The sequence below is a fragment of the Notothenia rossii genome (genome assembly GCF_949606895.1).
Source record: "Notothenia rossii genome assembly, chromosome: 11".
In the NCBI taxonomy this organism is placed as follows: Eukaryota; Metazoa; Chordata; class Actinopteri; order Perciformes; family Nototheniidae; genus Notothenia; species Notothenia rossii.
The window spans coordinates 25,895,220-25,919,602 of NC_136910.1; the positions used below are offsets into that span (position 1 = coordinate 25,895,220).

The 24,383-nt window shown below is 41.0% G+C and overlaps 1 protein-coding gene across 7 annotated transcripts in view; it reads left to right on the top strand.

Moving 5' to 3' along the window:
* Positions 1 to 24,383, top strand: part of exoc6 (exocyst complex component 6) — a gene marked incomplete at its 5' end in the record, with an annotated part of 95,737 nt that overhangs the window by 44,837 nt on the left and 26,517 nt on the right. For 4 of the 7 annotated variants that reach the window (XM_079658594.1, XM_079658596.1, XM_079658598.1 and 1 more), the window contains 16 exons: positions 8,037 to 8,084; positions 8,265 to 8,355; positions 8,848 to 8,893; positions 11,090 to 11,143; positions 11,796 to 11,946; positions 12,045 to 12,200; positions 12,404 to 12,472; positions 13,040 to 13,123; positions 13,546 to 13,592; positions 13,741 to 13,861; positions 16,046 to 16,117; positions 16,215 to 16,312; positions 16,659 to 16,764; positions 17,127 to 17,239; positions 23,750 to 23,861; positions 23,950 to 24,084. In XM_079658594.1, the coding sequence (XP_079514720.1) occupies positions 8,037 to 8,084; positions 8,265 to 8,355; positions 8,848 to 8,893; positions 11,090 to 11,143; positions 11,796 to 11,946; positions 12,045 to 12,200; positions 12,404 to 12,472; positions 13,040 to 13,123; positions 13,546 to 13,592; positions 13,741 to 13,861; positions 16,046 to 16,117; positions 16,215 to 16,312; positions 16,659 to 16,764; positions 17,127 to 17,239; positions 23,750 to 23,861; positions 23,950 to 24,084 (1,503 nt within the window). The remainder of the gene's footprint in view (positions 1 to 8,036; positions 8,085 to 8,264; positions 8,356 to 8,847; positions 8,894 to 11,089; positions 11,144 to 11,795; positions 11,947 to 12,044; positions 12,201 to 12,403; positions 12,473 to 13,039; positions 13,124 to 13,545; positions 13,593 to 13,740; positions 13,862 to 16,045; positions 16,118 to 16,214; positions 16,313 to 16,658; positions 16,765 to 17,126; positions 17,240 to 23,749; positions 23,862 to 23,949; positions 24,085 to 24,383) is intronic. The other 3 variants (XM_079658595.1, XM_079658597.1, XM_079658599.1) reach the window with 1 other exon arrangement.

Below are 24,383 nucleotides of genomic sequence, written 5' to 3' on the forward strand. Positions count from 1 at the left end.
TCGAACCTCAGATTGAGGAGGAACAATGCGGATTCCGTCCTGGTCGTGGAACAACGGATCAGCTTTTTACTCTCGCAAGGATCCTGGAGGGGGCCCGGGAGTACGCTTATCCAGTCTACATGTGTTTTGTAGACTTGGAGAAGGCGTATGACCGGGTTCCCAGGGAGTCACTGTGGGAGGTGCTGCGGGAGTATGGGGTGAGGGGGTCTCTACTCAGGGCCATCCAATCTCTGTACTCCCAAAGCGAGAGCTGTGTCCGGGTCCTCGGCAGTAAGTCGGACCCATTTCAGGTGAGGGTTGGCCTCCGCCAGGGCTGCGCTTTGTCACCAACCCTGTTTGTAATATACATGGATCGGATTTCGAGGCGTAGTCGTGGGGGAGGGGGTCTGCAGTTCGGTGGACTAAGGATTGCACCACTGCTTTTTGCAGATGATGTGGTTCTAATGGCTTCATCGGTCTGCGACCTTCAGCACTCACTGGATTGGTTCGCAACCGAGTGTGAAGCGGCTGGGATGAGGATCAGCACCTCCAAATCTGAGGCCATGGTTCTCAGCAGGAAACCGATGGACTGTCCACTCCAAGTAGGGAATGAGTCCTTACCCCAAGTGAAGGAGTTCAAGTATCTCGGGGTCTTGTTCTCGAGTGGGGGAACAATGGAGCGTGAGATGGGTCGGAGAATCGGAGCAGCGGGAGCGGTACTGCAGTCGCTTTACCGCACCGTTGTGACGAAAAGGGAGCTGAGCCAGAAGGCAAAGCTCTCTGTCTACCGGGCCATTTTCGTTCCTAGCCTCACCTATGGTCATGAAGGATGGGTCATGACCGAAAGAACGAGATCGCGGGTACAAGCGGCCGAGATGGGTTTTCTCCGCAGGGTGGCTGGTGTCTCCCTTAGGGATAAGGTGAGAAGTTCGGTCATCCGGGAGGGACTCGGAGTTGAACCGCTCCTCCTTCGCGTCGAAAGGAGCCAGTTGAGGTGGTTCGGGCACCTAGTTAGGATGCCACCTGGGCGCCTCCCTAGGGAGGTGTTCCAGGCACATCCAGCTGGGAAGAGACCAAGGGGTAGACCTAGAACCAGATGGAGGGATTATATCTCTTCGTTGGCCTGGGAGCGCCTTGGGATCCCCCAGTCAGAGCTGGTTGATGTGGCCAGGGAAAAGAAAGTTTGGGGCTCTCTGCTGGAACTGCTACCTCCGCGACCCGACCACGGATAAGCGGGAGAAGATGGATGGATGGATGGAATTTAAAAGCATCAGTCTGGTGCACTTTGAGAGCAACATTAACCCTACCTTAATAATACCTTAAAGCGGACAAAAGGCACTGGAGAACACTTATTCATTAACATCCTTTAATGAAGAAAACTAATGCCTTAACTCACTCAAATACAGTCGTTTACTTATTTCGGTGAAACGAATGTCCGTAGAGTTTTAAAGGATGCGGATAGTCTCACCTTGATTCTGGCGCATTGCTTATCGTTTTATAGATCCATTCTCATCCACCATCTTTGTTTGTGACGTAAAGAGTGTAAGAGTCACGTTTCTGAATCGGACACTCTGAGTGGATGCAGTCACAGCCAATCGGAGTCTGATTCAGAGGGTTGCCTGTCAGTTCCGTTACCTGTCAGTTCTGTTGCTATGGTTCCGTTGTTAAGTGTACTTAAACGAGAGCCGGTATAATTCCAAAACAATATAAAAATTGGAATACGTTATTTTAGTGTCTTAAAGGTAGACTGAGGTATGAAGGGTTAACGTTACATCTTAGGATAATTTTTAGTCATGTTCTGTATACATACTAACATATACGGGTATAATTAGTGTGGTTACTCCATGTTTACTAGCTATAACATTAACATTAAATCACTCTTTTTCACTTCTTACTCAGTCAACCAGACTGCAGATATCACCATTAGATTCACAAACCTGAAACATCATCCATTTCTTCACTACTGGTGATGACATTGTTGTCAGCTGCTGATACTACTGCTGCTGCTGCAGCTTGTGGCGCCTTTTTCAATGAAAATAACTTTCTAATATCCATAACTTTATGGGCTATTAGCTTAAAACTCGTCAGGCACTAGCAGAGCCATATGGGCACTAGGAAGGATCACTTCTTCTTCAGGGCAGGGAAGGTTACGCAGTACGCAGGCTACTGTCCCGCAGCGGCTGCCTCTCTGGTGGACATAGTGGACTACTGCACATTACTCCCGAGACGTTTAAAAAAAAAAAAAACATTTTTTAAAGATTGTTTTTTAAGTGAAACATCCGGGGCTTTTCAGAAAACATCCGGGGCTTGAGCCCAAGTAGCCACCACCTAGCGCCGCCACTGACCCAGACCCCACGCAGCATTCTCATCTGTTTGTCATTACTGGTGTCATTTTCTAAAGAGAGTAATATAGGCCTGTTATACTGAGTGATATATATTTTACACACTGCTCTGCTTTCTGCACGGACTTCACAGCTGTTCTCAGTGTAAACATCGCGTCGCGATGAAAGCAGTTAATAAAAGAATATCCGGGGGATGCATGCAGAGCTGTCATTGGCTGAGATAAGTCCGGCCGTGCGTCACGCCTCTTTTAAACATCACTGTTGCCGGAAATGCATCCACGAAGGATCCGTGGAGGACCCATCAGTGTATCCTCGGTTATAGCTCCTCCAGAGAGCCTCCTCGACGCTCAATCCTCGATGTTCATTTAGAGAAATGAGATGTCCTTCGCTGAAATTCATTTCCGGGTCACTACCGGAAGACCGAGGATTCGAGGAGTCGAGGAGGGGAAATTAGAGTAATAAGAAAGGCCCCCGGACTTGTATCGGAACAATGGAGGAGTGATGAGGTATCTAGTAGAGATGTTAAGATTCACCGATTCGCATCGGTGCACCGGCATAAACATTCAAGATGCGAGTGCACCGGTTGAAAGAGTGCACATCGGCTACAGTTTGGGTTGAACCGGGTTGAACTCGCGATGCATCGATTGCGTAGCTTCTTTGCATCGGTAAAAAACCGATTCATTCATATAAAATCCCCTCATCTTGTCAACGCTCAGCAGAGACGATCTTTGATATTTGCTTCGCCACTACGGAGAACGAGAGTCTCAGTTATCAACACACACGGAAGTTGAGGAGAAAGAGAAACACAGCGCACCGAAAAATACCTACAAATCAAACGTTTGGCAACACTTCGGATTGTTCAAGAAAGACGGTGTAATAGTCATTTATGCTATATAGTTGACCGCAGGTCATGGAGAGTAATAAGGTATCTGCAGACCTTTGTATGAGGTATCTTTATTACTTAACAGGTCTACAGCCATGATACATAGATCCGTCCTAGATGCGGACTTGCATACACACAGTATCACTCCGCAGCCGCACCCCATCAGTAACGTCCTGATGGTATATGTGCGCGGCACTATTGCTACAGACGGTCAACTTGAAAAATCACTCGCAAATTGTTAACGATGCCGAGCCGCTTTAAAGTACATAAGTAGTACGAGGAACTTAGCGACGCACATAAAGAGGCGACGTGGGGTCTGCGGCTGAAAAGAGAAACCTGAAAGTGAGACATATGAGTTAAATCACTCAGTGAGGTGTTCTGTCAGAGAGAGGTGTTTAGCTTAAAGCAGCCTGTGACGGCCAATAATAATTTAAATGTCTTCCTTACTGTAAGCAGTTATGAAATACCTGTTTGTGAACGGTTATTTGTTTTCTTTATTGTTCAGATAGAAACCACTGCTTTCTGCTCACTGGTGAGTTAGCCTCTGAGTGTTAAGCACATCAGGCTGGCAGCTGTATGGGCATTGCTCTATGGTAGCTGTTATTTGCACATTGTTAATCATGAGCAATGCATCCTTAAATTGTTTAACTGAGGTTTATACAATTGTACTCTGGAGAGCTTTTAAAGGTAAACAAATATAAACGATAAATAAATAAACGATATATTTGCGTTCACACCAAAAAGCCCCAGGAACTAAATTAGTTAATGGGAACCTTTTTACCCCCTTTTCCATCCGTTTTCAGTCCCTTCTAGAGAGCAGGACTTTCGTGGGAGTAAAAGGTTCCTATGTCTGATTGGCTGGACGGATTGCAAACCACGCCCCGTAAAACTCCCAAAAAGTTTTGTGAAGCCGCCATTTTATTATCCTTGCATAAGCATTATTAGCATTAGCATAGAGCATAAACGCAGAGAGACTAACTTATGGCAACACAAAAAAAACATGGGAGCAGTGGGGATGAGGAGGTGTCGGCGGTGTCATCCCCACTGCTCTGGCGAGTCCCAGCAGCTTCTACTGAAGCGTATCACCGGTGTCACGTCGAAATCCCCAGAGGTTTTTCCGCGCTCTCTCTTTGTATGCGTCCCGGTTCAGGCGCGGAGGCACCGTCTCCCAAGAGATTCTTTTCAGCTTCTCCAGGGATGCTGCTGGAGTAGCGGAGCCAGCGTCCCCGTCACTTGTTGCGATCTAAAAGTACAGAAGTGTTAGAATCAAAATAGCAGGTGTGCGCGGCCCACAGTAAAGGGGGGTGAGGGCGAGTGAGGCAAGGGGTGAGTTTGAGGGAAGGAGGGGGGTGGCACAGAAATATGGTTAACAAACCAGAGGGCATCAGTGCAAAGTGTTTCCTAGCAGTTTCTCTGTTGTTTAAATGTGTTTGCTTTTTTATTTGAATTGCTTATAACCACCTGTTGCTCCTGACCTTTACAAAGGGTCCCAAGATGAACTTGAGAGGTCAACAGATCATAATTGGAGATAAAAGCAAACATTTATGGTTCACAAATGTTTTGAATTGGATGATTTGATGTCTTGATGCAGCTTAAAATTGTTTAAGAAACGGGACCATTTCAATGATGCTTGGTTACAAGGGACTGTTTTAATGGGTAATGATCCAAAATGTTGAGAAACACCAAACAAAACTGTACGTGAAAGACCTGCAGTTACAGATTTTTCTGGCCACACGTCATTAACATGTATACTTAAATTAATACGATTTTGAATGATTGTATGATAATCGACTATGCTTCACATCATCAATCCAAATCTGTAAAGTAACTAAAGGTACAAAATAAACGTAGTGGAGTAGAAGTACAAAGTAGCATAACATGGAAATACTCAACTAAAGTACAAGTATCTAAAAATTGTATAAAAGTACAATAGTAAATGTATTTAGTTACTTCACATCTCTGAAGGTAGGTAATGGGAGAAGACCCTGTCCTGTATTGAAATGTCATTGGTTCTACTTCCTGGTAGCTGACCAGGGCAACATTATGCTGTATTAGATAACAGTCTTGGGTAAGTTTCTAGAAGCGTCAATTATCTCTTTGCTCTCGAGCCCTTCTGCTGTGGTGATGCGTGCCTGAATAAGGAAAAAAGAAGCTGTGATTATTTGGTCGGTCCCCCCTCGTTTGGAAGCTTCACTGTTGAAAGGATTGTCATCAGAAAGCCGACTGGTCAATTGGGTCACTGCTCTCAGCTGTGTGACAAGAGCCGAGAGTTCAAAAATCCTCATCCAGAATCGAGAAGTTTGTCACTGAATCTGTGAGAAAGAGCCTGTCACAAGACATTAAACCCCATGAAAGGCCCAGTGCACCGGCGATGGGTTCAGGTCCTCGCTGCCTGGTTAATCTGAATTTGCCAGCCTTTGTCTTTCCCCCTTCATGGACAATGAGCTGATTACAAGGCTGAGCAGCTGCGGTGAGGGACGTAGAGAGGGAAACGAGAGGGCATGAAGAGGGGGGGACCAGACAGGGAGGAAGGACGGATAGACATGTCCCATGTCATGCTTTTCCGGTTATTACCCGTCCCCTTGTGTGTTATGAAGGTTTTTATCCATGTAAACGGTCTGCAGAGTCAAAACCCTCAAAGTACACCTTGTAGTGAGTAAAACTCAAACGCCTCGTTGGAGATACGTCACTGTCCATTGATTCTTCCGGGTACCGCATGATGTCATGCGTGACCCGGAACCAAATGGACCAATCCGTGGAGCCGTTACGTTACGTCCGCGGAGCCGTTACGTTAAGCCCCCGCTGATTGGTCCAAATTGACCAATCCACGGACTTCCTCACACTCAGTGCAGCGTTTATCAACCTTTTTCTTTCTCAATATCAAGCCACATTTATTGTTTTTACTTCGGCTGTGACTTTGTGTTTGCTCAGGGTGAGTTTGGCTGTGTTTCGCTGTCACTAAACAAGGAAACCACACCTCCACGGAGCTCAGCGCGATTCACTACGTCACGACCAATCAGAGCACACTGCTCACAGGGAGGGTGGGGGCTGGAGCTATTGGAGGTACAACGAGCCGTTAAAGGCAGAGAGTGAAATTCAGTGAATTACACGTAGTTTACAGAGATGCTGTATGAGAAACCAAAGTGATTTTGGAAAATTTCACAACATAAATCTATTCTAGTAGACCTCAACAATGGAATTATGATCAGTGGAAATGGCCATGACATGGGACCTTTAACAGTCGTGGTTTTGTTAACATGGAGCAATTCAAGAATGTCAATAAACCAGTATTTGTGTTTTAGAGTCTTTAAGATAAGTGATGAGTCACAGAAACCTGAACGTCTCATTATGAATACATATTTTCACCACCTTTACCTTAATATCAATGAGAGGAAGACCCCTTATTTATAGATGAAACATTGCAAGATATCCTCATGATAAGCTTTCAAATTAAACCTCGGCCATGTTTTTGTTTTCTACATGCAGCAACTTTTAAAATATATGGCTTATGACATTTCACCCCTTTAAGTCACAAGTATAATGTAAGGACAAAATCCAACAATGTATAAGGCGGTCAATGTCCATGAAGTTCAGTCAACCAAGCCCATTGAATACTACTAAAAACCAAAATCTTAAATATTTTGTATATTCAATATATATTTAAGTAAATACTGTAACAGCTAAATGCTGTATTTTGTAGCAAATGTTGCTCCAGGAAGCGGTGCATTTGTCTGGGATTATTTTCTGCTGCAGATTAATATATATTTGGTGTTGTAGCGAATCTTTATGGCATCAGGCGGCTTTCTCTACACAGTGTGTGTTCATTGCAGAGTTTCCTTTAGAAAGTTTTTTTTGCCGGTCAACATGTCCGTTAAAGTTGAAATCTTCCGGACAAAAGGAGAAAAGTGCCGGTCAAAGGTCTTCTTAGTTATTTATTGAGCTTTAAAACAAATTAATATGATTTAGATATTAAACAAACTAATTATAGTAGATTAACATTATTCAAAAGTGTACAGTAATTTACAATAACACGGGAATAATAAACGGAGCGCTCTCTCCCTCTCCTGACAGCCCGTTAGCTCATGCAGCTCGCGGATCAGTAATGAGTGACCCGACAGTAAAACTAAACATATCTACATAGTTTAGGTAGTTTGAGAGGTAATTAAAATAGCTACGTGTGATATTCTAACCTGAAGTGTGTGTGTTGCTCTGCTCACTGCTGCAGGTGATCATGCAGAGCTGAGTGTCGACTCGTCAGCAGTAGCTGATCTCTCTCTCCCGTCAGATTAGACTTCACTCGCGTTTATGTCCATATTGATGTGATCTAGCTAGTTCTAGCTAATGATATGACTGCCTGCTTATTAAAAGACACCTAAACAATCAGCTTTGCTATGCAACCAGGTGAGGCCGCAAAGTATAGCGCAGCATTATACATTTGTTTACATGCCCACCGGAGGCATTACCAACAGATCAACGCACAATCAACCCATACAGGACATCTCTTTCTCCACATTAAATGTTAGACATTAGAATGGACTATTCTTGTCTTTCACATAAGTGGCGCAACTGATGCGGTATTGTGCGAAGGGGAAATTATTTTGACCGGACATTTTGACCGGAGAGATTTAGATTTGCGGTAATTACCAGCTAAAGGAAACTGTGGTTTATTGTTTTGTTTTTTATAGGATAGTTATATAGCATATAGCAGAGGAAAAAGACAATATATGTTTTGACATTAAACAGAAAGTTGTAGGAACCAAAGGCGGAGCAAAGACAAAATAAATGTAGAGATTCTGAGTCTCTACATTTAAACTGTCCGTTTGTTTTTAAAGGGTCAGGTGACGGACACTAATCGAAGGCTACAGGAGTCGGGGAGGGAGGTAAGTCCACTTATGAGTGTATGCATGAATGTGCTGAGGACAACAAGTGTGCTTTTTGTTGTGCAAAGACAGTTGTGCATTACACATTTGTGCATTACACATGACCGTTCTTTAACCCAGTGGTGAACAGTGGAGGCCTCTCTCTCATTGTTTCCTTCCATTGTGTGTTCCTGCCCTCAGGTGACGTGTCAGACAGAAGAGGTGATTCGCTGCCGCATCCAGCAGAGGAACATGGCCACCACTGTGGAGAAGCTGCAGCTCTGTATACCAGGTACCACTGCTGCATGTGTGTCAAGATGATGGTCCCTTTATTCTAGTTAGTCATCTATGTGATTTCAGGGTGCCACTGGAGTCCATGTATGTGTGCAGGTAGGAATGTATATAGTATTTAGTGGAAATGAAGGATTTGAAATGAATTATTTTCTAATCAACCCTGCATTCTCAGTTAATCCCTGCATATAACACATCCCAGTATTTGGAGCAGTGTGCAACTATTATAAGGCGCCAGGGGAGCGGTGTGGATGTCTGGTGCCTTGCTCAAAGGCATGCAGATCTATTGCCAGACAGACAACCCTCCTGTTACGGTAGACTTGTTAGTTAGCCACTGTTTTTAGTTATTAGTAAAGTATAAACTTTTATATAACTTCCTGTCTTGGGTTGGTCAGACACTTTAGTCTAGCATGTGTTATCTTGTATGCACAGTAAATGGCTTCAAGTACCGATCCTGTTACTGATCCTGTTCCCGTCTTGTCTTCCTTTTCAGTGCTAGAAATGTACAGCAAACTAAAGGAGCAGCTGGAGTCCAAAAGGTATCAATAACTAAGCATTTCATCACGATGTGACTCATGAACACTAATATTAAAACAACTTCAGAAGTGTAATACTCTTAAAGTTCCCAGATTACGTCACACTATCTATAATCTTGCTTGCCAAGTATCAACTATTGGTGACCGCACCCCTTTCCCATCAGTGTCCAACTGTGAACTAACATAGGCTATAGCACCATGCCATACTACTACCCAGCTCGGGACACTTACAAGTATATGAGAACAACTGAGGTGTAGCATGGTACTATATATATATAAATATATATGTATATATATAATGACTATATATACAAATGTATACTAAATATACTTTGAAAAAGCATGTTGTTGCCAAAGGTTCAACAGAGTTTTCCCTTTCAAAAATGTAGGACCCGAAATAATGAAAATAACAAATTAAAACAATGATGAAAATCAAATTGCACACAGCCTGAGAAGTACAAAAAAATATACATTTAAACAAACATAAACCAAACAAAAACTCAAAATGCATGGTTTACCATGCGAGTTAAAACCTTGTAAACATGATTCAGTCCATGAAGAGACATCCATATAAAGTAAAGAATGAGTATATATATTTAGTAAATGGAACAAATATTATCAAAAAAGTATTACATTTGAGCCCCAGCCTTAAATGTACGAGTATAAGTGAGGCTGGCTGTGGTCAGAGTTTAAACTTTGAACCACAGTAGGCAGTAATAGATTGCTTACTAATCTGGTATTACATTACTGAAGTAACTAAGTAAATGGAGATGCAAATCTAAATAGAAAACTATATACATGTTTCCGTTTCCATTCTAAACAACTGCTTTAGCAAAGAGCTAACAGAGTAATCAAATATTCTAACGAACCAAATGTGGTAAAAATGTTTTTTTACCCCATGAACTTCATGTTTGGTCATAAATACATCAGGGGAGGAGAGTTCACTTTGGACAGGAAAAGAATGACCCTTCCTTGTTCATTACTGTGTACCAAAGGAAAAAGGCCATTCACTAGCAGGACAATTGACCCTCAGTGTGCCCTTATTCACAACAAGGCCCCCTCACTGCAGCCCTGTCACAACCCTCAGCCAATCCAAGGCAACTAGACCATGCTGACCACCTTGTGGGATTTGTGTTTGTGTGTGGAGTGTATTTGAAGCACTAATGACATAGCCTAAACACTTACGACAGATTGGGATGAGTTTGTATGGTGCAAATGCACATTATTTCCTGCGCGGTATGTGCCAATGCCCAGGTCACATTCTGTCCAATGTCCAGCCACTTGCAGGCTTTGTGTCGTCCATCCTGGAGCTCTGCACTCTGACAAACCTTTTCACTGTACACTTTATGAGGCTGTCTTCTGTTCATGTGTGTACAACACATTTTACACTCACTGACCGACCAATTAGATCCCTTCACAGCCTGCCTATCAGACTAATGATGGGAGCCCAGCACACTGACCCAAGGCTGAACCCTGGTGATGTGTGCACACTATGAAAGAGCACAACATCTTTGTAGCACAGGTGGCCCAATGAATGAAATACAACACTTAACTGCATGCAATGTATTAGACGTGCATGTGGCTTTATGATTGGCTTGTTGTGCACAAGCCCATTAGAAGAGGATCTAAATGAGATGGCACTAACCCAATCTATTTTTATACAATACAATTTGAATACATTAGTCTTATATCCTTTAGGTGTTCTCTCAGAACATTGTCATGTACTATCCCGTTTTACATTTTTCTGCTGTTAATGTGTTTTAAAAACCTGGTTCATATATAATCGGGCAGCCTACTGCTCAGTGAACCAAACACAAAGGGATAGGTTAATATGTTTCCATGTGTGTCTTAAAACATTTGTCAGGTTTCCTGTCCTGTACATTGACAGTTCAATTCATTTCTGTCCATGTTGGCCATTTAAAGGAGTACTCAAGTGAATTAAAATTGTCCTCATATAACACAGTTGGAATCATGACGGACCATTAAAAGACATTTTAGTATGAATTATAAGAAATGCAATATGAAATTCCCTTTTAGGGGTTTCCCAGACAGTGCTTGATTTCTAAACTTCAATGAAGGAAGAATTATTTATTTGACTTTATCAGAGGGTGGAGGCTCAAATCATCTTCAAGTAAATGTTGGAATATATCCATAGCTGTGATTACATCCTAACTGCAGCTCTACTGTTTTCCTCTGCAGATACTATGCTGCGTTGAAAACCATGGAGCAGCTGGAAAAGGTCTTCATCCCCAGGTAGGATCATTGTATTAAACCGCTGTAGTGTTTGTAGCTTAGATCCTCATTGGTGATTCATAGTTATGGCAAAATCACGTGTTGCAATCTTAGAAACCTCTCAAACGGCAGCATGATTGACTTTGCTGTTGATGCTCACTCTGTCCCAAACATATTGGATGAACGTATTGGATTTATCAGAACTGCTGCTAGAGACGAGGTTGGATATAGAGTAAGGAAAAAGCAAACTCAACCCATATAGTAAAAATGCTACCATTAAACCTAAGTAATGAGCTAAAAGAGACCGTTCTGTAGAGATGAGGGGACCTTCAAAGTTTGTGATCATATTCTGTGACAGCTTTCACATTACACATGGTAAACAATTATTGTGTGTGTCAAATATTGATTAGTGCAGTTTTAATATAGATTCCTTCTTCCGTCTTAAAAAGCTGTTGCAGCAGGAATTAAAATCTAATTAAGAAATCCATTATGCCATTTTATGGGAAGTTTGAATTTGTATAAATCTTTGAACATTCTTTTCACATTTAATAGAAATAAGATGAATCTGCTTTTGTATTGCATTATTTTACATATCAAATGATACAATGCCGGTTAGATTAGATAGTATGTTATAAAGTGGACCCAACTGGACTGGTTCTGCTGTCTCCTGCAGGGTGAGTCAGTACAGGTTCTGTCAGATCATGGCGGAAAACCTGCCCAGACTGAGAGAAGAGATCAAGGAGATCTCCATGTCGGACCTCAAGGACTTCCTGGAGAGCATCAGAAAACACTCGGACAAGGTCGGAGAGACTGCCATGAGACAGGTATGAGAGGTTGTGTTTCAATAAGTCCCACAGTAGAAGTGAACATGTATTGTTCAGCTCTCTGATGTGTGTGTCTGTCTGTGTCTGTCTGTCTGCAGGCCCAGCAGCACAGGACCTTTAACAGCGCAGTAGCCAAGCAGGCCAGTACGGGCCACTACACCAAACCTGTGTACACCCTCAACGGACAAACACACACTCACAACGGCCTGATGATGGATGAGGACACAGGAGATGAGGATGAAGGAGATGAAGAGGTGAGGAAACCTTCTGTGTAGTTGTGTGAGACAGAAAGTGATCAAACTATAATGACACTTGCACCTGTGTGTCTATATTTGTGTGTATGAGTTTCCATTATCTTGCTACTTCACAATTGGGTACCTGTTTTCATTGGTTGCTGTTTTAAAAAAAATAATTTGTAGATCATATAAATGTATTTGTTTCTCATTTTGTCTTACAGATTCTTACTGCTCAGGACCTAGTGGACTTCTCGCCTGTCTACAGGTGTTTACACATTTACACAGTGCTGGTAGGTGTCTCTCTAGTCACACACACTCACAAAGATACACACTCATCCATAAAAAGGATCATCGAAACGATTTTGTGTAGAAGTGCATTATTCCAGAATTGAACATGATGATTAAATGACCTCCTTGCGTACCTCTGCACACAATGTACTGATGGCTTCACCTCAGAAACTGAAAGGATTTGTGAGATGTTGGAGGATTCAAGTCAAAAAAAGAAAAGCAATCCAAGTCCATAACAGCAGAACACAAATTTGATCCAAGCCCTATTCAAACTCAAAACAAAAGGTATTTAGTTTTAAGTGTGAATAGGCCAAGTAGCTCAACCAACATTAGATATATAACACTATACTTTATTTTACTTTTCAAACAATAAAGACTGTATTATTTCATTTTCAAATATAGATGCTTAAATGTTTATCTTTCACCCTCTCCACTATGATTTTCAGATGTACCCACTATGCTCAAATATCCATATTTCCTCCGCCATCATTTTTTTATTTGAATATTTATTTCTTTGTCATTGTCAGTAAAGTTCGAAGATGCACTAAAACTTTTGTATTTCTCTGCAGGGTGACCGAGAAACATTTGAGAACTACTACAGGAAACAGAGGAAAAAACAGGCCCGGCTCGTCCTGCAGCCACAGGCTAACATGGTGAGCCACAAACACACATGCAGATGGAAGCAGTGTCATGAATCACCCATACTGCATATTCATCAATATACTGTATTTATATTTCATTATTTATGGTTGATATCCCTGACGTCAACAAATGTTTCTTTTCAAGCAGCTTTGACTCAAAGACTTAACAAGTTGATATGCAATTTAGTAACAACAAACAAGGCAGCAATAACTAGACACTTTCAGTCATTTACTTGAATAATGTTTCACTAAAAACATTGGTGTGTGTGTGTGTGTGTGTGTGTGTGTGTGTGTGTGTGTGTGTGTGTGTGTGTGTGTGTGTGTGTGTGTGTGTGTGTGTGTGTGTGTGTGTGTGTGTGTGTGTGTGTGTGTGTGTGTGTGTGTGTGTGTGTGTGTGTGTGTGTGTGTGTGTGTGTGTGTGTGTGTGTGTCCAGCATGAGACAGTGGAAGGCTACAGGAGATACTTCAATCAGATTGTGGGGTAAGATGTTCCTCCCTTTTTCTCTTCATTGTCACAGAGCAACATTTGATTTTAACATTACAATCTGTCTTTCAAGTTTATCAGTCATTCAGCCACATGTGAACATACATATGAATCCTGATATGTGTGTGTTTTCTGTGTGTGTCAGGTTCTTCGTTGTGGAGGACCATATCCTTCATGCCACGCAGGGGCTGGTGACCAGAGCTTTCACTGATGAAGTGTGGAACATGGCCCTGTCCAAGATCATCGCCGTGCTACGCACACACTCTGTATGCTCACACGCATGCATGCACACGCATGACACACACAGTAACAGCAAGGAGTGGACAGTGAATGAGAAGGGGACTCTTCAGAGTTAATAGAGATAATAGAGCCTGCTGTGTATCTATTTATCCTGCAATAACCTTCATTCACTTGCTGATACACACACACACACACACACACACACACACACACACACACACACACACACACACACACACACACACACACACACACACACACACACACACACACACACACACACACACACACACACACACACACACGACACTGTAGAGGTCAGCACACCCACAAACACACTAATGATGTCCCTCTCAAGAGAAAAGGTCAAAACACACATACGCATGCTGCCAAAGAGGTGGTCATTGGGGCCTTAATGAGAGACAGATTGCAACAATAACAGCAGATTAAGCAGGCATATTCCTGACCGCTGGGCTCCAGTCAGTTGTAAATGACTCAGAGGATTATGCTAACAGGTCAGAGAATGGGCCGCACAGCGTGGGCTGAGCAGACTAACAAAGGCCCTGGTCTCCCCCGGGGCCTCCAGGGCCACGACACCGCCAGGGTCCAACCTTACAACCACGGCATGGTCAGCCCACAGGCAGAAGAAATGGTTTTTCACAAACCTGTCCATGCAACGGTCCCCTTCTAATTCACCGTCAAATGTCAACGATTTTATTGCACATAACAAAAGGTGTTCATACTATTAGCTCTCACACTATCGGAATACACAAATTCCACACAATTCAATTTATTTTGTTCGCAAACAGTTAGAACATACAATTATAAGACATAATGGATATATGTGAAATGGGACAGCTTGCTAAACTATTTCAAACTAGGAATAGGGGCTCCGACACTAAACTAAAAGTATTTACAATATAAATGACTAATAAATCTAGAATATAAAAGAGTTCATGTATTATACATAGACATTTACAAGCTAAAAAAACAAACCCTAACACTAACCAAATGCCCTGAAAACTAATAATAATACCGTAATTATAATAAAATAATCTAACCCTAAATACTACATTCATTAAAACAACAAATTGAAGAATCGACTTTTAATTAATACCAACGTCATGTCATATTCACATATAGCATGGATGAGAGCATTATACCAAGAGACTCATAAAACTGTCCAAACTGGTGGTATACATTAGTACCACTGCTGTGATTGCTGCTGTGTAGTGCAGTCTCCAGCTGATTGTTGGTGTGTGTATGTGTGTGTCTTTGTAAACAACAGGCAGCTGGCCGCTGCTTTAAGTCAAATCTCAGGCTGTGTTCATTTACTCTGGTGATTTACACACTCCTGTGTTTGGCAGGATCCTTGTTAGAGTGAGGGGACTCAACTGTGCTGCTTTCAGGGTCGTAAATCACTCTACACGTAGGAAAAATTGAGACACCTTGTTGTTCTTGATTGACCCTTAGCTTAGCCCCTCCCCTATTACTTTTGCTACGCCTGTCAAGCTTTCTATTATAACATTATGTACACAGTTTACAGGGATAACTGTGGAGGATGTGTCTCAGATTCATATTTGTAGCATTTGTAGCACTGTGGGTAACTCACCACTGAATTCTGATGAGCAGTCTGGCACCTTGTATAGCATCAGTGTAGAAATATGTGTGGATGGTTAAATGATGGCATGCAGTGTAAAAGCTCTTAGTAGTTGAAGGACTAGCAAGGCACCATTTAAAATGCAAATCCTCCTACCATTCACCATGATAATACATTTTGCCCAGAGGTTTGACCATTATCTCCTGCATACAAAATGTTTAATTATGAATTGTAATTCCTATTATTTTTGTTATTGTATTAAGTTATTTTTATAATATATAACAAAGTCAGTACATTTAGATCTATCTATTTATTTGTTAAGTTTTGTTTTACAGAGTTAGGAAAGCAATGTTTAAGTCAAGCTTGATGATGCCTAACAAATGATCCCAGTCTCTTCATCCCAGTGAGACATACAGCTTATTAATGAAACACTGATAACATATAACGTGGGATGAGTGCACCCCTGAACACACATTTGATGCACTAAAAACACCAATACGGAGGTTAGAGTGGTGTGTTATTGTTGCAGTTAACAATAACAACAACTGCTGTTTTTCCGATCGCATGCCTTTGGGTGTTGTTTGCTGATTATGATGTTTGTTATTCCCAGTCATACTGTGATGACCCGGACCTGGTCCTGGAGCTGAAGAACCTCATAGTCATCTTTGCTGACACACTACAGGTTGGTTCACAATGTGCTGTGCTTCATTTGGACATTTCCATAAGCATGCAGAGCAACTGTGATGAACACACATGATTTTCTGTGTGTGTGTGTTCAGGGTTATGGATTCCCAGTGAACCGGCTGTTTGACCTGCTGTTTGAGGTTAGAGACCAGTATAATGAAACTCTGCTGAAGAAGTGGGCTCTGGTTTTCAGGTGAGCTTTGATCATGGGTTTGTCTATAACTATTTTCTGTTCTTCATTTTACATGCTACATTTCAACATTAAACCCGGCTGTAAGAAATTTTGCGAAGACATTTCTTGCAATGATAAAGAGTTCCTTTAGACAGTTTTCTCTCAGATTATTTGTAAAGCGTTGTTTTCTGGCTCATCGTAAGGTGCATGTAGAAGAGTAAGGTCCTAAAAGTTTCAAACTCAGACAACACTTGTACAATTAAGAACAGCAACACATGTCGCAGAGAGAGAGATTCGCAAAGCTCCAATACTAACCCTAAATGTAAATGTGCACACACATTAAATTGTGTTTTTTTTTTTTCCACAGGGAGATCTTTGAGTTGGACAACTACAGTCCCATCCCCGTGGAGACAGAGGAGGAGTATATACTGGTTGTCAGCCGCTTTCCCTTCCATGATGCTGAGATAGAGAAGGTAACAAGTTCAAGTGCTTTACACTGACCAACCTGTGCAGCACAGTTTCAGAGCACATGTTTCTTTTAACTCGCTCAATCAAATCAAGTAGACCAGAATTCTACTGCCACAAAGTGCATTTTGACTTGCCCCTTTGGAAATCTTTAAGTTAATTGTCATGTTTAATCTTTGGTTAAGACAATGAATGTAAAAAAAACCCCCCTTCAACCAACCCTCTTACCCTCTCTTACTATCCACTGCAATTAGATTTATAGAACCATAAACATTGAAGCAAAACATTTGACATTTTAAAACAGAGTGTATAATAGATAATGAGTCAATTAATGCTGTCATTCTCTGTGTTTTGTTCACGTGTGTGTAAGCAGCTGGACTTTCCAAAGAAGCTGCCAATGTCCCAGTCTGTCCCTCAGATCTACACGCAGGTCAAAGAGTTAATCTACGCGAGCCTCAAGTTCTCTGAGTCTCTACACCGGAGGTTGGTCCACACAACATTAACATGGTTATACTTTGAGTATTTTAGAGCAAATTCTAGAGCATTTCTATAGTGCTAATTAGGGATGGGTACCGAGCCCCGGTATTAAACGGGCCCTGGGGCTAAATTATTAAAGACCGTGGTACAGTTAAGCTCCGACGTTATCGGTCTTTTTATCAGTAGGCTACTGGAGACATGTAAAAAATATATGTCATATGTATTATTGCTACATAAACATTATATTGCAGTCTTCGTGTCGCCAACTCCGTTTTCTAATACAGATGTAGCGATTCATTTCAGACAGTTTGAAACGCGAGGGCCGTGATTGGTACGTGATCTGCCCTCACTCAAGGGAAAACCTCCAGCTTGACTTGAGACCGCCCCCGTGATAGATAAATGTATTTATAATGAAGCCAGCTGCAATGGATCATTGATCCACCAGGGGGTGCAGTGGGGTTCCACACTGGAGCTCATGTGAAATAAAGTCAGATACAGTACGCTGGATGTACAGCGGAACTTTGTTAAGATCCATATGTCACGGATATCATACTACTGTGCTAAATAAGAGACATGTAATCATTTACAAAACATCACCATGTTGTTATTTAACAAAATAATTTTGTTATTCGAAAAAAACGAACGGGAGGAAATGCAGCCCGGCTCTCGATTTTTAATCCTAATTTAATCATCATCTTCACCACGATCATTTATGTTTATGTTCGCCGAATTGACATGAAATCACTGACACATATGAATATACTGTATTCAACTTCATTAAAACGTTATTAACGTGCCTAAACTCAGTAATTCACCAAAAATATGTATATTTTAATGGAGTTTCGTCGGTCGATCAGGATCCCAAAGTGTAGCGCAGGGATCCTCATCTGGATGAAGGGTGTTATTTTCCCCATAAAGAACAAGTCGCTGCAAATTATCCCGCTTATTACATGGCCACATTCTCAACAAAGTAACGACATGACTCCCAATATTAATTGAAATGCTTTTATGGATTTAGAAAATGTTTTTATTGATTTAAAAAATAGTTGTATGTATTGATTTAAATTTACATGCATCCGCTAAGAAAAATAGTCCGTTGTTACCGTTTTTTAAACAGTCTGAATGAAACGGCAGCTCTCAGCTGTGTATTTACACAACTAATGGCCCATCAACCACAGCTCTCTCCCCCCCTCCCCCCTTGATCTTTCTTCTCCAGCAGCTAAATTAACAGTAGGTTACTCTGAGTGACCATAGACTGTATGTGACAAGCTTACAGTTAGTGACGTAACAACACCATAAAAGCTGGTGGGTTGAAAGCAATACGGGAGGTAAAAATAACTACAATAATTGTGACTTATTTATTGTGGCTTTTATGTTTTTAGGTATAACATTTTATGTAATTCAGGCTTATAGTTCACCCTTCTCTAAAAGCCTTCAAAAATGACAATATTCATTGTAATTTAATAAATCCTTCCAACACACATTGTAAAAAATAGCCAACTGTAAGTTAAGAAATCATTTCAATATGTACATCTTCTGATGTAACAACAATAACATTATAAATAGTAACATAGCTGAACATGGTATTGCACATTTAGCTTTGAGTGTTACTGACCTGAGATGTTTTTATTACATGAATTAAGGTGACTGAGGCTTTTTAACATACAGGGATGCAAACTCATCAGGTATGAAAAAGGTGACAAGGATCCGAGCCCCCGGCTCCCCCACCCCACGGAATGACAGAGGATTTTAGCAGTCAGAACAACTAAAGCAGCAGTGTTAATAATAACAGAAACGCCAAAGAGTCACATCTAATAGAAATATATAAAAGCATTTATTTCAAATTGTCGAGCAGTCAGTTTATAATTTTGGCAGCACTGTTGAGCATTTTGAAAATGTATTTTCAGGCCTCTGTGCAAGGCTTAAGTCTTTTTATCTTTATAGCCACATGGTGTAAAGTAACTAAGTTCATAAACTCAAAAAGTACTATACTTGGGCACAATTTTGAGATACTTGTACTTTATTTAAGTATTTCAATGTTTTGCTACTTTGTTCTTCTACTCCACTACAGTTCAGAGGTACATGGTGTACTTTGACTCCACTACATGTATTTAATACCTTTAGTTACCTCACAGATCTGGATTAATTAAGTGAAATATAATCAAGTGTTAAATCAGACTTTAGTTCCACCTGGAGTAAATCCACAAGCTACCCTGCAGTATACAAAGTCATTCAAACTAGCTGCACCTTGACCAGCTTTGAGAACACTTTCATGATCAATCATTATAAAACATATCATATCTATTATTCTGAAATGGACCAATCTGCACAATGACTACTTTTACTGCCGCTACTTTCACTATATTTTGATGATAATACTTTTCTACTTTTACTTGAGGAACATTTTGAATGCAGGACTTTTACTGTAACAGAGTATTCCTACACTCTGGGACTATTACTTTTAGTCAAGTACAAGATCTGAGTACTTTTACTTTTACTCAAGTACAAGACCTGAGTACTTCTACTTTTACTCAAGTACAAGACCTGAGTGCTTCTACTTTTACTCAAGTACAAGATTTGAGTACTTCTACTTTTACTCAAGTACAAGATCTGTGTGCTTCTACTTTTACTCAAGTACAAGATTTGAGTACTTCTACTTTTACTCTAGTACAAGATCTGTGTGCTTCTACTTTTACTCAAGTACAAGATCTGAGTACTTCTACTTTTACTCAAGTACAAGACCTGAGTACTTCTACTTTTACTCAAGTACAAGATCTGAGTACTTCTACTTTTACTCAAGTACAATATATATACTTATACCACCTCTGTTTATAGCCTATGAAAAAAACTATTAGAAATAGAAGGCTAAAGCTAACGTTAGCAGATAGTGACAATGTATGCTAGCTAGCTAGCTCAACGATTCCTTAAATAATATTGCCACAGAAAGACTTTTCAGTTCACATCACGCTCTGCCGCTCCGACAGGGAGCTCTGCTCTGAACACCTGAACGGCCCGTTCTAACAGCTGTTCACCAGCGGTCCAGTCTGTGCCACAGTGACTCCGGACGCACAGTTAATATTAACGAACGCACCCGTAGGTAATGTAGCTGCTGAAGCTAGACCATCATCTCGGAGCAGCAGAGCCTTATTATACATCCATGAGCAGAGCCGACAGGCAGGAAGACTCGAGCACACAGCTCGTACTTCTTTATAATATATATAAAAAAAGAACACCATGCGTGTCATGATGGCACATAACAGCTCACGGCCGCAGATTACTCCGGGTCCCAGCCCCCCCCATACCCCAAAAATATTTGTATTGCAGATCTACATGAATCACACAAACGACTTATTTTGGATTCAAAACGGCGAATTTCGCCGAAAGATGACAAGTTTGCATCACTGAACATAGACAGAGCACAACTGAAACATAACATCTGAAACGATGTAACAACATAATACACTTGTGGGGATGCTTGGGATGTAAGGAGTGAGGGACACGGCTTAGAACGGGCGTGTCGCCTGGCAGGACAGGAGAGTGTGTGCACCAGTCTGCCTTGATCTATGAATTCATGCCGTGACACTCACTGCTGCCCACAGCTGTTTTATAGAAAGAAATTCCTTCACTTCATGAAAGTGTTTTAACCACACACACCTCTACACACACATGACTGGTGTTATTTTCCCCATAAGGAACAAGTCGCTGCAAATTATCCCGCTTATTACACGGCCACATTCTCAACAAAGTAACGACATGACTCCCAATATTAATTGAAATGCTTTTATGGATTTAGAAAATGTCTTTTATTGATTTAAAAAATAGTTGTATGTATTGATTTAAAAAATAGTTGTATGTATTTATTTAAATTGACATGCATCCGCTAAAAAAAATAGTCCGTTGTTCGTTACTGATAAAAAAGGGCTTCTACTGTACCTAATTACCTTAACACTAGAACCGCCAGAGGTTTTTGTATAGGCCTACCTAAACCTGTCAAATCCCGCTATTAGAATGCAATTTTTAACAACATAGGGTGCTACATAACACACTTTCAGGAAAAGTCAGGGACAGGGAGACTTTAATATTTTATTGAAAAAAAGTTACATTGCACACACACAACACACATCACACAAATTGACCCGATTGGCGGTTTTAGTATTAAATAAACTCACTAATTAATTAAACCAGTTCAATACGCATTATTCTTATTCTTATCATTCTTTATGAGCACAGAAATAGTCTTAAAATCAGATCTGTTTTTTTAAATGAAATCTGACGGCAGGCAGTTAGCTCTGATCACCTATGACAAATGCGCCGCACCTAATCGCTGGCCATTCAGCCACAGACACTGTTCGAAATGGGGGGGAGCTAGGAGGAGCTTGGCTCCCCCGAAGAGGGAGGGAGCTCCCCTGAACGCTGACTTTGAGATAAATAGGGGGAGCCCAAAACAATCTTGCATATTTGTGTCACACAGATTACAAATGTTGAGTTTCGGTAAATAACAGTTCTTGAAATAAATAATAGTTATTGTTCATTACAGTTTCTGAATATTTGTTTTATATTTGTGAATATGTCCGGGTGTTGCCATCTGTATGTGGCGGCGCTGCATTCTTACTTAAGTTGCTATGATTATGGCGGTGATGCCGGCGCGGTATTTGAAATGTTCATATTGATATTTTTTTAACTCTGGCTGTCTAATAAAAAAATATGGCAAAATGAAAACAGCCAAGCGTAACAGCTTTTGGATTCACAAGCAAAGAAGCGAAGGAGTCTAAAAATGACAACGTGAACGGAAAACAACTTTTAGTTGGCCGGCTGTAAGCGGCGTTAGGGTCGAGTTTGACAGCTCCACACCGAGGGAGAGGCCTGCCGATGCGGAGCCTGAAGAGGCTTCAATAACGGCCACATCTGCCGGCATAGTGACACCGTCTGTATTAGTAGAAGAGTGTTTTTATAGCAATTGATCGCATCCGCGCTGCTGCGCCAGTCAACAGAGCGTGCGTGTGACATATTTAGTAGCAGGATGTGCTCTGAAAAATAGGGCTCCCCGAAAGCAAATGGGTAATTCGAAAACTGACAGAGCTCCCTCTATACAAATCAAACTGTAGAAGGTGTGAAAGCACCTATTGTTTTAAATAATGGTCGGAATGTGACCTGTGAGCCTTCTGAATTACCGTGGGACAGCACATTCTAAACTCAAATGTTCAATCAATAAAGTAACATCTTATCTTATCTTAATAATATCTTCATATTAATAATAATAATAAATCATACAGTATGTGTCCGAAAGGGAGCAGGAGGAAGCAAACACAAAAATATACTGCATATTAAAGCAAACGATTGTAAAGGTTAAAGTATGAGCATAACAAATAAAGAAGTGTAATGTAAACATTTACATTATAATTATGATTATTTAATATATAAAGACTATATATTATTGAATTACAAGATTAAATATACTTTAGTTGATCTAAAATATTGATGTGTTAAAATGCTCTTCAAAACACAACTGAAAGTCCATGAAACTTGTCTTTCTGTATTTGTGAATGAAGCGCCATCTCTTGGTTAAAACCTGAAATTGAAAATCTGGCAACGCCCTCTTGGAAAATAGTGGGAGGGCTTAACATTCCTCTATACTGGTCTTTGGCAGGCCGTAGGCAGGAAGCTGTAAGCTGGAGTCCGAAATTCAGTGCTCCATCTGTATGCAAAAAGACAAAAAAAATGCGTCTATGATTATTTTTTTCAATATTTTCAATCTTTCCAATCCAGACGAGAGATCTCTCTCCCCCGCCTGCTTGCGAGGGGGCGGGGCAGTTTACACACACAGCTTCTACATGCAGCAACACATACACACTGTGGAGGTGGCGGAGAGAACGCGCTCCGAGGTGTGGTTAAACTTTACCCGTCTCGATGTGGACAATGCTCGTTACCAAAAGTGCAATAAGAGTTTAGCATGTAAGGGCGGTAACACGAGCAATTTGTCTAAACATTTAGCAAAAGTGCACCACATTCAGACGGAGGAATGCACCGGGTTCGACTGTCTTTCTAGTAGCTCTGTAGCCCCATCCACGAGTAACGTTTCCACATCAGGTGTTGTGTATGCTAGCAGCAACACACAGAGTTAACTCAATTATACAAACATGGGTTAATGATTAGAGGTAACTGAGTTAGTTAGTTAGTTTGTTAAAGTTTCAGCTATTCTGTTTACAATTCTGTCATCAGATTATTTAATATGATTTGTTTAAACATTGTTGTTTCTTTTGATGTGAAATATTATTAATTTAAATGAAAAGCAATGTTAGTTTTGTTCACAATTTGTTTAGTTAGTTTACCTTTTTTTTCTCCAAAAGAACCGATAAAAGTAACATTAAACGACCGGATCGATAAGCGGTATCGATAAAAGTAGTAGTACCGTTAAAACCTTATCGATACCCATCCCTAGTGCTAATATATATATATTTTTTTTTGTACAACTAAATATCTAAAATTAATTGACAGAACATTTGTTTTTGTGTCCAGTTCAACAGAGATCGATGACATGTTGCGGAAATCCACCAACCTGCTGCTGACGAGAACACTCAGCAGCTGTCTGCAGAACCTCATCAAGAAACCTCACATAGGACTGACCGAGGTATGAACCACTACTGTTACAGAGCACAATCACACACACTGTTATTAAGTCTGACAATAAGTCTGAAGCTGTTACCTTGTTTCTCTAGCTGGTGCAGATCATCATTAACACCACCCACCTGGAGCAGGCCTGCAAGTATCTGGAGGAGTTTATAACGAACATCACTAACGTCTCCCCTGAAACAGTTCACACCACAAGACTCTACGGCTTGTCCACGTTCAAGGTGAATGTGGGTTTGGATTGTTCTTTGTCAATTATTGAGTTTTCATTGTTTCTGCTTGTCTATATTTTTGAGATAAGTGTTGCAAGGGATGAGAGAATGCACATCGTTTACTTTGGTTTCCAACCTGGTGACAGGCTGTTCTGCTCCTACAAATAGACCTGCAGTATATTCGGTTTTTCAGAAAGCAATGTGATTCTACCCACACCAGAGATGGAGTATTCGAGTCCTGGACTCGAATACCGATTTTCGGGACTCGACTCGGACTCGCGCACTGATTGAGGCGACTCTGACTTGGACTT